This window comes from Curcuma longa, chromosome 3 (assembly GCF_044706935.1).
Source record: "Curcuma longa cultivar G26 ecotype Majalengka, Jawa Barat chromosome 3, ITB_CL_G26_1.1, whole genome shotgun sequence".
NCBI lineage: Eukaryota > Viridiplantae > Streptophyta > Magnoliopsida > Zingiberales > Zingiberaceae > Curcuma > Curcuma longa.
In genome coordinates, this window is record NC_133863.1 from 3,565,737 (window position 1) to 3,580,289 (window position 14,553).

Sequence of the window (14,553 nt, forward strand, 5' to 3'; positions counted from 1 at the left end):
TAGGTCATTTTTTAGCGTTCAACGTCGTGGGCAAGTGCCTCGGGAAAGCGACAAAAAAGGTAGAAAACTAGAGAAGGAGAACAACTAGGGCAGTTGGGCCGCCGATAATCTAAACAAGTGTAAACCCGCCAGGCCCATAATCAACAATATATATATATATATATAATATTATCCTGTATATCCATCGGTTCATGAGCTAAGGCATATGTAAGGTCAACGATCGTGTCACGGTCAACGGGACGCCTCTTCTTCCTCCTCCTCCTCTTCGTCCTCCCACAGCCCAACGGCGCGAATGACGCTGACAGAGGCCGCGACCACCGCCATGGCGAACAGCGGCGGGATGGCGGCGTCGACGGCTGATCGGTCGAAGAGGTAGGCAGGCACGCACACCACCTCCCCTGGCGGGCCATCCATCGGGAGCCGCACTGACGCGGCGCCGCAAGGCCGCGCGAAGGAGGCAGCCTGCGAGATGGCCCACACGAAGGCAACCTCAGGCGAGAAGGCGGCCATGGCGACGGTGGCGGAGATGAGGGCTGTCCAGGTGGCGGCGTAGACGAGAAGCGGCCACCGGCGTAGGAGGAAAGGGAAGGGCATGGCGGACGTGATCGTCGACGGCTATGTGTGAATCATAGAAGTAATGTCGGGATGGAACTGGAAGGAGCAGGTGACTTAGTGGCATCTGGTCAGCGACTCCCCTTGTGCATTCATGGTTCGGTTGGTCCAAAACAATTGCTATTATTTAAATTTTTAGAAAACTATTTTTTTAATGACACATTTCACCAAACATTAAAGGAAAATTGTTTTTAAAAAGAAAGTTCCATACAAAAAAATTGATTAAAATAAATTAATTAATTAAATCAATCAAATTTAAAATTTTAATTATATTATTTTAAAATTTTAATTATTTTAAAAAAATCAATTAATTCGATTCGATTTCGATTTTAAAATTTCTTATTCGATTAAATCAAATAAATCGAAATAACTAAAATAAAAAAATAATTTAAAATTTTCTAAATAATAAATTTATAAATCATTAACTAATTGATAAATTTTTTATAATATTTAAATAATTCGGTTAGTTCGATTAATTTGATCGAAAATTGAATTAATAAATCTTTTATCAGTTCAGTTTGTTCAATTTTTATTTGAAAATTTGATCGGCTCGGTTAGTTTAAAAAAATTGATTCAGTTTAGTTTTGATTAATTCAGTCAATTCGATTCGATTTTAATTGAATACTCAGTGCTACATTTCACTAATATTTTACACAATAAATCAAAATTCAAATCCTTTCAACTATTAATACATATACACTACTCCTTGATATAATTTTGCAATTTAATCTCTATACTAGCATTAGCTTGTTTCTTAAAAGTTGAAATTTTGATTTAAATTTACCATCTTTTCTTCACAAAACAAAATAAGATGTTCCCCATTGGGGAAATCATTTTCATTTCCTCATGGATGCTGTTCTTAACATAAAATAAGTCCAAGCAAAATGTCGTATAAGAACAACTACGGATTTGGCATGAAAGCTACTTTTTATCAATATAGCACAAAAGATACTTCTTAGAAAACAAATGAATCCGTATGTATTATTTCAAAGTTAATTAAACATACATCAACTCTCACTAATCGCACAATTAATAAAAAAATATGATAATTATCCAATCTCATTGTGCATTTGGAGAAAGTGCAAAAAAAGATAACACGGAGAATAGGGTCCAACTGAGTTCAAACCGGTGACCTATTGATCTGGAATCAATTGCTCTACCACTGAGCTATGGACACAACTGTAATTGTAAATTGGAAAGTTACAGTTGATCACTACGGAGAGGATATTGAACATTGCCCGCTGCTTTGCCGAATACTCTTGATCAATATAGCCCAAAAGATACTTAATGGAAAACAAATGAATCCTTAGATTATTTGTCCATCTTTCAAAGTTAATTAAACATACATCAACTCCCGTGCTAATTTGCACAATTAATTAATAATAATAATAATTACCCAATCTCACCATGCATTCAGAGAAAGTGCAAAAAAGATAAAAAAAGATTATAGGGCCCAACCGGATTCGAACCGGTGACCTATTGATCTGCAGTCAATTGCTCTACCACTGAGCTATGGACCCAACTATCATTAAATATTAGGAAGCTGTAGTTGACCACTATAGGGAAGACATTACCTCAGCTTCGCAAAATACTCTTGATCAATATAGCCCAAAATAGGAGTGAACACAAATTCAGTTAAACAGAATAAACCGACCGAACCAACCGAATTTAAAAATTCAGTTCAGTTATTTCAGAATTTTAGTTATTTTTTCTAAAAAAAATCGGTTAATTCGGTTCAGTTTCGGTTTTAAAATTTCTTATTCGATTAAACTGAATAAAACAAATTAACCAAAATAAAAAAATAATTTAAAAATTTTAAGTAAGTAAATTTATAAATCCTTAACTAATTGATAAATTTTTTATAATATTTAAATAATTCAATTATTTCGGTTAATTTGGTCGAAAATCGAATCAATAAGCCTTTTATCGGTTCGGTTTGTTCGGTTTTTATTTGAAAATTCGATCGGTTCAGTTAGTTTAAAAAAATTTGGTTCGGTTCGATTTTAGCTAATTCGGTTTGATTCTGTTTTAATCAAATACTTAGCCCTAGCCCAAAAGATACTTCCTGAAAAATAAATGAATCCGTACATTGATTATTTGTCTAGCTTTCAAAGTTAATTAAACATACATCAACTCCCAAACAGGTTCAAACCGGTGACCTATTGATTTGCAATCAATTGCTCTACCACTGAGCTATAAACCCAACTATCATTATAATTCAGAAAGCTGCAATTGACCACTATATGGGAGGACATTATCTCGACTTCACTGAATACTCTTGATCAATATAGCCCAAAAGATACTTCCTGGAAAACAAATGAATCCATACATAGATTATTTGTCCATCTTTCACAGTTAATTAAACATACATCAACTCCCGTGTTAATATGCACAATTAATAAAAAAAATATGGTAATTACCCAATCTCACCGTGCATTCGGAGAAAGTGCAAAAATAGAAAACAAGGAGAATAGGGCCCAATCAGGTTCAAATCAGTGACCTATTGATTTGTAGGCAAATTGCTCTACCACTAAGTTATGGACGCAGATGTTCAAGAAGCTATAGTTAACCTCCATGGGGAGGACATTGCATCAGCTTCGCCGAATACTCTTGATCAATATAACTCAAAATAGGAGTAAGCAAAAATTCAGTTAAACCGAATAAATCGATCAAATTTAAAAATTTGATTCAATTATTTTAAAATTTTGATTATTTTTTCTAAAAAAATTGGTTAATTCAGTTCAATTTTAATTTTAAAATTTCTTATTCAGTTAAACTGAATAAACTAAAATAAAAAATAATTTATAAAAAAATAATTTATAATCCTTACTAATTGATAAATTTTTATAATATTTAAATAATTCGATTATTTCAGATTAATTCAGTCGAAAATTAAATTAATAAGCCTTTTTTTATCGTTTCGGTTTGTTAGATTTTTATTTAAAAATTTGATCAGTTTGGTTAGTTTAAAAAAATTCAGTTTAGTTCAATTTTAACTAATTCTGTTCAATTCGATTTTAATCGAATACTCAGCTCTAACCCAAAAGATACTTCATCGAAAATAAATAAATTCGTACGTAGATTATTTGTCCACATTTCAAAATTAATTATACATACATTAACTCCCGTGCTAATTTGCACAATTAATAAAAAAATATGGTAATTATCCAATCTCACCGTGCATTTGGAGAAAGTGCAAAAAAAAATAATAAGGAAAATACGTTTCGACTTGATTCCGGTGATCTGATTGATACGTCTGAATCTATTGAGTCAAAATTGCTATACTCAGACCCAACAAAGGCAAAAACACCCTCAAAATCTTAACTTGGCCACTGAGCTATGAACCCAAGCTTTGATGCTTTGCTAAGAGAAAGAATTAAGGAGGATGCTTTCCTTGATAAACAAACCAAAGTTTGATGCATGTTTGTTTTGAGAGGATCCTCGTTCTATTCAATTAGACACTGACAAATAAAAATTTGCTCTATCTCTTTATCGTTGTTCTTATTTGAGTCTTTTGAGATCGCCTCTCGATGAGCCATCAAATACCAAGCTTTGATGTGCTAAGATAAAGGAGGATGGACGGAATAGCTCAATCACTCTGATGTTCAAATCAGCTTTCCGATAAGAGATGAGGAAAATAGAAAATGAAATGCAGAGGATGAAGTTAGTGTCTATATGAGTGTGCCAGTACTTGCCCTCGCGAGAAGTGGAGTCATTATATGGAGTCATTGGGGGTGTTCCATCGTCGGTAAGGAGAATATCCCATTGCCATAGTAATTAAGGGTCATATCGCCCATACTCGATATATGGTCCAGAACCATGCTGCGCTATTCATGCTGTACTGATGAGGTAGGTGAACTACCCTCAAATATTATATCATTGCACGTGTTCTTCTGACAGCGGTCTAGGCAAAAGTGCAGACTTGGAGAGATTGAGCTAACAGAGAGGTCGACCTCTAGCTATGAGATCACGGATTCATTTGGGAGTCGAGCCGCCACTTGGCCACTCGGCTAGAGTGGGGAGCCCGGGCGGTCCGATGGTCGGGTGGTCTAGGAGTCGAGCATGAGCTTGATCATTAAGTTGAGGAAGTTGGTTAGAGCTGGAGCTGGAGTTGGAGATCGACCACGAAGTTAGAGTCAGAGAGCTCAAGCGGTGAGAAGAGCTCGGGTGGCAAGGAGAGCTCGAACGGTCATTGAAAAGAGAACTCGGACTTAGAGTGTGGGGCCTCGAGCTGAGTTAGGTGATGAGCCGAGCTAACTATGTGGTTGGGCACCGAACTGAGTCAGTCGGCCACGAGATCAGACATTGCTTTTGTCGTGTCATTACCAATTAGATCAGATTTTGACTTTCTTGATCTAGGCGTACTAACCCATAACAATTATCTGATGCTAAATGACCATCATCATCTTGAGTAAACATTTTTGCCATCATTCGTTTTGCCATTTTTGTGCTTTTATGAATGGTATTAGTTGGAGGTAGATCCCAAGATTCTTCATCAATATTGGACTCATCACTTATTTCCAAACTTGCTTCTTCTTCATGAAGCAAAGTTGGCTCTGGCTGTTTATTATTGAATCTTAATCTCCGAAGCACATTATCTGTTGCGGCTATATCTTGTTGCTCAAGCCACTTCTGATGAAGTTGATTGTGCCGTTCACAGTCAATTGGTGCTTCTTCAAAACTAATTGCAATCATATCAGTTAGCTCTTCATTATCATCAATTTCATCTTCTTCTTCATTCTCCCAAAACCTCGTCAAATCATGGTCACTATCATCTTCTTCTTCGTTCTCCTGAAACCTCATAAAATCATGGTCACTATCATCTTCTTCTTCAGCCTCATCATCAAGAAAGGCTTTGGCAAGTGCACCGTCAGAATAGGAGTCCATATTAACAGCTTTGTGAAGTTGACTACCAACATTTTCATTGTCACCACCTTTACGATTTTGAAGTAGGGCCAACAATATCCACTTATTGCTTCTTTTGTGCTATAACCTATCTACGGTAGATATTATCCACCTTGAGTCCAAATAGGTATAGTTTTATTTTTAAATTTTTTTTAAAAAGTCTCTTATCAATGAAATGAAATATTTTCTATCTTATAAATTCATAATCTTTTTTATATATTCTCAATATAAAACTTTTATTATATCCAAACATCCTCCACCTTTTATTTCCGGATATTCTTTATTCTCTTCCAAACCTGCATCATATTCCTCCTTACTCTCAGGCATTAACTTCACCATCATCGTAAATATCAGCCTTGCAATTCGTGGTGCCATCATTAGATTCAAAATGATTGAAGACACTAGATTTTTTGAAGATCTTTATTTTTCTGAGCCTGATCTCTAAAACAGATGAAATGAGCTTCTGAACAATCGGAACAGGCTTCAAAGAAGTGTGTTCGTCTCCCAACGCCTATGATCCTCCTTCATGACTACTCCACAATGCCTATAGGGAACCTCCTCATCATAAATAACTTTGACGTCGAGTTTGTCCGGTGATTTTTATTGTGTTGGATTGGATTTCTCTCTATTTTGCCTTTTCAACATCGTTGTCATTCTCTCTTTTAGTTGATCTATAACCAAGTCAAACTTTATGTCAACCATCCTTCAAAATCACTACTGGATATCACAATTAAAAGCATTGTCAACACATTGTTATCTTTTTGGAGGCATGATTCTACAAGATCAATCTTATTCTGATATCAACTAACGTAGCGGATAACTATTAAATTTGTTGATTCACGCATGAATATCAAAAGAAATCTTTTTTAAAATATATTGGTTCGGAATCTGAATATCTTTGTTGAATAAAATCTATTGATGAAATAATCCTAACACCACCGAAACAACAGGATGAGTGAGGTATTTAATTAGTTCTGTTTGACAATGGTGGGCCATGCATTTTTTTTTAATTTTTTTTCACAATCAGGTGGTGGTAGTCGATTGATCGACTAAAATCTATTGATTTGAAATAATATCATAGCATAACAAAACTCGATGCTTGAAAAGAAACGACACGATCATAAATTCTTATTGATAAAAAATATTTCAAAAATAATTAAATAAATATTTAAATAGATTCAAGATCTTATATGAAAATATTCTTAAAACCCTAACTTAGTTAAAATAATAAAATTATTAAAATTATTTTTCTGTCCCGTCACTAAGCTTTTAGTCTTGAATACACAATAGTCGCCACTACTACATATGATATCTATGTCCATACATATACGAAACACATACATAACTTAAATCATTTAACTGGGACGGATAAAAAAGACATGATCAAATTCCAACCATAAGACAAATCTTTACCCCAAACATATTTAATGGAGTGAGATGCTTATTAGACAAGAATGATATAACAAATTAACAATAATAACACAATTGTGCAAAATCAAACTATTAAAAATAATAGTCATCAATCTGAAACTCATAATTCATAAAATAATAGCCCAAAAATGGTAACCCATGGGCTGGCCCAATCCAAAGCCCGCCTTGCATTAATATCTCTTTTTTTGAACAAATATGCAATTACCATTTATAATTAAAAGTGATGTGTCACATCAACGACCTAATAATTGGCTGCATTCATCCCTTCTCCAGCACAACGCAACCTAAATCGCGCTTCAAAACACACTACCCACGTCATTTGCAATTCCACTCACATACACTCTACGAGAACATTACTGGTTGGCCCCACCTATGGCTGAGCCATACTTGGCATTGTAAGATTTGAATCAAGAGGATGGTTGGAGAGGATCCTTTGTTGTTTTCCTCGCGTCCTCTCCACTGTGTGCCGTCTCTCTTCCTCTCTCACCCTCTCCCCTATGCTCATGGCAATCCACTCGCCCTAAGAAATCGCCGATGGCGATGCGTTCACTTCTTAACGCAGACCGCTGAGACTCTACCAGAAGAAGCATAAGAGGAAGAAGAAGTGGAAGATGGCCCCGCAACACGAAGAAGGTGCCGCCTTTTGTGCTAATCGTGTCTTGATTTTCTATTGGCCCTTCTGATTTCGGTCGGTGTTTTACTCAATATTTGGCTAATCAGGAGGGGAGGAGATCCAGTTGGAATCTTCCAGTGTCAATTCGAGCTCTCAGACGGCGGCGCCCCCGCCTGTCCCAACCTTGGTGCTGTCCAACTCCGGGAAGCGGATTGACCATGCTGCATCGGCGACGGGGTCTCCGACGGGATTCCCGGTGTTGGTCCTATCGAGTTCCGGTAAGCGGATGGACCAGGCTTCCTCGTCGGCCGCGTCCCCCACGACGGCTCCAGCGCTGGTACTGTCGAACTCTGGGAAGCGGGTGGACCCAGCGGGGAAGAAGAAGTACGTGAAGCAGGTGACAGGCCGACACAACGACACGGAGATCCACCTCGCGGCCCATCGCGGAGACCTTGCCGCGGTCAGGCAGATTCTCCGCGAGATTGATGCCCAGATAACGGGGGAGGAGGGCGCGGCTGAGTTCGACGCCGAAGTGGCTGAAATACGCGCCGCGATGGTGAACGAGGTGAACGAAGTAGCGGAGACTGCGCTTTTCATCGCTGCCGAAAAGGGTTTTCTTGATATTGTTGTTGAGCTGTTGAAGTATTCGGATCGGGAGAGCCTCTCCAGGAAGAACAGAGTAGGGTTTGACGCTCTCCATGTAGCTGTAAGAGAAGGGAAACAAGGTATTCTTAGAACCATATAATAATGAGAAGCCATCAATAACGGCCTTCAATCTCTTTTAAAATTAAAGCAAAGCTATTGTGGTTGACAATGAACACTTAGGTTGAGCATTAGTTCTAATTTTCACTGTACCAGTCTAAATTGAATGACTTTTAGAGGTGAGCTTTTGAGCATTGAAACTGCTGACCTTGTTGACTAAATTTTAAATTAATATACTTCTATGTCTATAACATTAGGCTATTTTCTGCTCTGGAGTTCTCATGATGAAGTTGAAACTATAGATGGCTGCTTTGAGAATATGGAGAAGAGCTGACTCCTTAGAGTGTTATTATGGTCTAGAAAATACTGAGGTTTTTAGTAGGAAAGACAGTCATATTGTTTTTTATCCACTAGTCCTCTTTAATCAGCTAAGATATTTACAGTGGTTAAGGCAACCAAACTATTACTATGACTTCTATCTTTAGCGCTGATACATTTTGTTGTTTTCCTAGTCTTGCCTAGCATGTTCCAGACCACCATCTCAATTGATTTAAGTCAAAAAGATGATTTCTTTTCTCAATCTTCTACTCACTGATCTTTACCTTACAATCGGTACTTCTTGTATCTAGATAATGCAGGCTTTTCTTGGTAGCTCTCTGCTTTGGTAAAATGTTTGTGACCTTAAAGATCTCATATTTGTGTCAATTCGACATCACTGCACTCCAAGGGTTCCTTGAGTCTTCATATGTTTTTTGAAGATTTTGGGCTCTTTAGGGCCATCAAACACTTTTAAACAAAGTTCCCGATGGTCCTAAATGAATCAGATTTGTTCCAAATTGGCAGTGTTGCAATCTTGATAGTCTCTTGAGTTATTAAGCACTTTTGGCAAAAGTGCTTGATAGCCCTTAGGCAAAAGTACTTGGTGGCCTTAAAAGTCTTAGATTCATGCTAAATATAGCATTGTTACATGAGTCTTCCCCCAAGTTTTAGATATCAAACCCTTTAGGGCCATCAAACACTTTTAGCTCTAAAGAACTCAGATTTATTCTAAATTAGCACTGATGCACTCATGATGGTCCCTAAGTCCGTCAATATTCTTTTTTCCGGATTTAGAGTCCTTTAGGGCTATCAAGTACTTTCATTTAAAGTGCTTGATGGTTCTTGGCAAAAAGTATTTAGTGGCCCTAAAGGCATCAGATTTGTGCCAAATGAGCACCGTCCTAATGTTCCCCTGAGTCTATTTGTGTTCTTTTTCTAAATTTGGAACCCTTTAGAACCATCAAACACTTTTATCTACTTGAGGACAAAAACGTTTAATGACTCTAAAGATTCTCAATGTGTTCTAAATTGGCACTGTTGCACTCCTAGTGATCTTCGTAATCCATTAATGTTTTTTTATAGATTTAGAGCCTTTTTGGGCCTATAAGCACTTTTGGCAAAATTGTTTTATGGTTGTTGGTCAAAAGTGTTTGTTGTTCCTAAAGATCTCAAATTTGTGCCAAATGAACACTGTTACACTGTGATTTTGGTCATCGAATTTTTTGAGATATACTTAGTTGCTATTAAGCATTGTTTTGAAAAGCCTCTATTAAAGTCACTTGTGCAACTACATAAGTTCATTTAGTGAGAGGTTAAATGCCATCCTCATAGTCTTTAATTTAGTGAGGTTAAACGCCATCCACATAGGTCACATAGGGATCATCTAGTTAAATGAATTTGTAGGTTGTTACAGTCATTATTTGGCTAGATTAAACTGGTTTTGGCAAATAAATAAATACCAAACAATTTTATATATTACTCAGGCCAACATGTAAAATTTCTGTTGTATGGATTGTGAAGGTTGATTAACATGCATTGCTTATTATTAATAAACAAAATATTATTATGATTTTTTATATGTGTTAGAAATTTGGCATTTTATTTGTCAATTAGATTAATAAACAAAATATTTTTATGAAATCATGAATTGCTTAGGATGATTTATTTAATTATTAATGATAAAGGTGATTTAAGTTTTATTGATTGCTGAAGTTGATGAATTTGTTGTATAATTTATGAGACGCGAACTCATACTTTTTTTGATAGGATATTGTATATTATTGTCAATATTTATCATGTTTTTTTAGCTATGCAGTAGCTTGACTTCAAATTGTCTGCATATTCTTTTTAAATCTTGCTATCGAATATTTCTTTCATCAATTTTATGTCTCACTCTTTTACATGGTTGAGATATTACTCACTATTTGTCTATAGATATTGTCAAGGTACTTCTAGATCATGATCCAAACCTCATCAAGACACTTGGTCAGTCAAATGTGACTCCCCTAATAACTGCAGCAATAAGAGGTCACACTGAAATTGTGAACATGTTGCTCGAACAAGATGAAAGCTTGATTGAATTGTCAAAATCTAATGGGAAAAATGCTTTGCATTTTGCTGCCCGGCAAGGGCATGTTGAAATTGTAAATGCATTGCTCCAGAAGGATGCACAGCTTGCTAGAAGGACTGATAAAAAGGGGCAAACTGCTCTGCACATGGCAGTCAAAGGAACAAATTGTGAGGTTGTTGATGCCCTTGTGGATGCTGATCCGGCCATAGTGATGCTACCAGACAGAAATGGTAACACAGCTTTACATGTGGCGACAAGAAAAAAACGACCAGAGGTATTTCTTACCAGTGTTATGCTTTTTTCCCCTGCAAAAAAGTCAGGGTGTTATGCTCTCTTGTTTTAATCTATAGTTGGGCTTTCTTCTGGTGTTCTTATGGAATTGGTCTCAATTAGCCTGAATATTTTGGTTTGAATTTTGAAGTGCTTAAGTGTGTTTATTTCATCTTAATTGCTTGCATCTTTATGTTTCTTCAAGCAATGAAGGTCGTCCAACTGAAAGTTCGCATGGGTGCTTGATGAAAATTTTGCCTTCAAAGTTAGTTTATCCATAGCCATTAAGTAAGCTTGCTTTTGCTCTTGTGGTGAAATTAAGCTTAGCAATTGGGCCATATTAATAATAGAAAAGCTATGTTAGTTGGCACTTCATAACATTTTTTGTTAAAGTGTTCATGTATTCGATAAAGAAAACTAATCTCTAACTGGTATTTTACTTCAGCTGGTTGACAATTTCTTGATCATTCATAGTTGTGGGGGTGCTTAGGCCACGGGAATGTAGCATAAGCTAAGTAAATGCTATATGGATCTTCCTGGTTAAGTTCTTGGGATTTCAAAGAAATTGGCCCTTTCCAATCTTTTTGAGTATTCTCATTTCTTCTCTTATCGTCCTACTTCATGTAGAAACTTGATGTGATTGTTCTGCAAACTCATCACTTTTACAGTAATAGTTCTGGTAATAATTTGGTGTTTGTTTGCGGATGTTCTCCTCCAATTAATTCCCTCTGATCAAGTATAACATTGTGTATACAATTATGAATACCAGTTTGGAGGTGCAAGGTAGTTCTGCCTCCTTTCTCCCTGATGTTATTACATATCATTGCATTCTTGTAGTCCGCGTTCTTTAGTCTCCACTCTCCATTAAAATAACCAGATATAGTAAAACAAACTATTTCCTGGGTTCCATTATTTGTCTAGGACATTATTTGAAAGGTCTAGTTTATTTTATAAATTCACCCATTACTTCTAGGAGTACCTAATTAGAAGCTTAAACAATTTAAATTCTACCTATAGCTCAAGAAATGTGATTTTAAGAATTTAGATTATTTCATACCTTCAAATTTTAGGGCTACATAAAAGAAGTTCAATTGTATAACTAAATTAGTAATCAGCTAAGTTTAAAAGTATTAGAAATGTACATTCTGTCTATTATTCTGCATAATGCCTCCTGCATGATAGAGAATTTTTTTTTCATGTGAATACTAATTACTAATGCCACCATTGAAAATTGAGAATGCATAACTAGCACCTGAATAAAATGTTGTCATGTCGTCAATTGATTAATATTTCACCGTCACACGCAGTGAGTTTCTGCCAATGTGATATTTATTTATCTGACATGCTTATTAGTATCTTTCTTAATTCCTGCAGATAGTTAAAGCTCTCCTAAATCTCCCAGATACAAATGTAAATGCTCTAACAAGGGATCATAAAACTTCTCTTGATATTGCTGAAAGCCTGCCGCTATCAGAAGAATCAGCTGAGATAAAGGAGTGGTTGGCTCGTTATGATGCAGTCAGGGCAAATGAACTTAATCAGCCACGCGATGAGCTCAGGAAGACTGTAACTGAGATTAAAAAGGATGTTCATATACAGTTGGAGCAAACCCGAAAAACCAACAAAAATGTGCATGGCATTGCCAAGGAACTAAGGAAGCTCCACAGAGAAGGCATCAATAATGCTACCAACTCTGTCACTGTCGTTGCTGTGCTCTTTGCTACTGTTGCATTTGCTTCAATTTTCACCGTGCCTGGTGGAACTGATGATACATCTGGGATAGCGACAGTGGTGCGATCCGCCAGCTTCAGAGTTTTCTTCATTTTCAATGCTCTCGCCCTGTTCACTTCTCTTGCAGTGGTGGTAGTTCAGATAACTATTGTCAGGGGAGAAACAAAGGCGGAGAGGCGTGTCGTGGAGGTTATTAACAAGCTCATGTGGCTGGCTTCTGTCTGCACTACAGTAGCTTTTATAGCCTCTTCATACATTGTCTTGGGTCGGCGCGCCAAGTGGGCAGCTATTTTGGTTTCGTTAATTGGTGGACTAATAATGGCTGGTGTCCTTGGTACCATGACTTTCTACGTGGTGAAGTCAAAGCGCACTCGCACCATAAGGAAGAGGACAAAATCATCCAGGAGCGGTTCAAACTCATGGCAGAACAACTCGGAGTTATCAGATGCTGAGATTGATAGAATTTATGCCATTTAAAAGGAGGTTTCTGTTTGTATTATGTTCCATCTACTAATACCATATGATACTGGTCATAGACCCAAGCTTGCTTCTTAGAATAGTATGATAGAATGATCACGTTTGCTGCCAAAGACCCTATTGTATTATATTATACTGTGTCGTTGCTGAGAATACTATGATTTAACTTTCGAGTCTTGAATTGGCTTTTATTGACAACTTTCTATAGTTGAAGCTGAGACAACGTACTTGGCATGAAGGATTGTAACATTTTTACTGTGTTATCATTTCAAACGAGTCAAAATATATTATGCATATCCTCCTCGAAATCATTCTTAATTACAGTGCTTCTATTCAAGCTATGGATATCCTCCCGCGGCAGCGAGTGCATGTTTCTCCGGTAATGGCTATCAACATCATGCCCGCCTGCCCTCCCATTATACTACTTCATACGCTCCACCACATCAAGTGATATAACAAAATGTCATGAACTGTAACTATCGTACATCACATATCGATTTTTGGATATGTAATAATTAACTTTATCAGTTAATATGTTGTTTAAAATAGTCATCAAACATCATTAAACTGTTAACAGGGCATGGATCTCTATCGAGACAGTGTTAGTGTTAGCTACTAGCTAGTGCTGCCAGTGCTTATGTAGTTGTGGTAGTGATGCTTAGTTTGCCTCCTAATTAATTGATAAAAAAGATAGCAGCTCTCTTTCTGGTTTCAGAAACTAGTGTTTTCGAGGTTGTGGCTTAGGGATTGCTGGTTGAAACATATAAAGACGCGCTATAATTTTTTCTCGTGAAATAGTTTCATTTTATTGCCTATTGCCGATGAAGTATGACTGTCTTTGCGCTACTCTTTATCATTGTATTTGAAGTTTCAAGTCTTAGTCTAAGGAACAATAAACATGTATAGCTTCAAATAGACTCCAAATGCTTCAATAACCAGTGTTCAATTAATCACAGACAACTTGGTTGTTGCCTCAGTAGTAGTCTAGTTGACCAAATTTTTTTGATTAACTAGAGAAATCTACATGAATTGGAATGAACTTGATCAGAACTCTTTAAGTTCATTAATAGATGTTTGATCGAAACACATTGATAGACCTAGGAAACTTAATGAATTTCTATAAATTTATAATGAGATGAGAGAAGTTAGTATGTAGAAGGTATATATGATATCCAATATTGATCCTAAATACGTAGATGAAATTATGATCACGTGGCAACTAGCATAGATTGTGATGCTGGTCTTCGAAAACCAACACCATAAGGTTTTGAAAGTTTTAAATTATTTTGAACACGAGAGTTTATTTGGACTCAGGTTCACATAATAAATCCATAGGAGTTTATTATAGCTTTTTAAATCTATCAATGGATTTTAATCGAAATTCATTGATGGACATAGAGGACTTAGATTTCTGAAAACTTAT

At 36.5% G+C, this 14,553-nt stretch overlaps 2 protein-coding genes and 1 non-coding gene across 3 annotated transcripts; 1 reads left to right on the forward strand and 2 right to left on the reverse strand.

Annotated features, from left to right (window-relative positions):
- Positions 1–36: 36 nt before the first annotated feature.
- Positions 37–637, reverse strand: LOC141822701 (uncharacterized). Its single transcript, XM_074710036.1, has one exon. The coding sequence runs from the start codon at positions 592–594 to the stop codon at positions 232–234; it is 363 nt and encodes a 120-aa protein (XP_074566137.1). The 5' UTR covers positions 595–637; the 3' UTR covers positions 37–231.
- A 1,423-nt stretch (positions 638–2,060) lies between these two features.
- TRNAC-GCA (transfer RNA cysteine (anticodon GCA)) lies at positions 2,061–2,132 on the reverse strand. Its single transcript has one exon. It is a non-coding gene; the product is annotated as a tRNA-Cys (tRNA).
- Positions 2,133–7,386: 5,254 nt separating this feature from the next.
- LOC141823935 (ankyrin repeat-containing protein ITN1-like) lies at positions 7,387–13,328 on the forward strand. The gene is made up of 4 exons (XM_074711141.1): positions 7,387–7,581; positions 7,669–8,286; positions 10,517–10,926; positions 12,297–13,328. The coding sequence occupies exons 1-4, from the start codon at positions 7,560–7,562 to the stop codon at positions 13,128–13,130; spliced, it is 1,884 nt and encodes a 627-aa protein (XP_074567242.1). The 5' UTR covers positions 7,387–7,559; the 3' UTR covers positions 13,131–13,328.
- Positions 13,329–14,553: the final 1,225 nt, after the last annotated feature.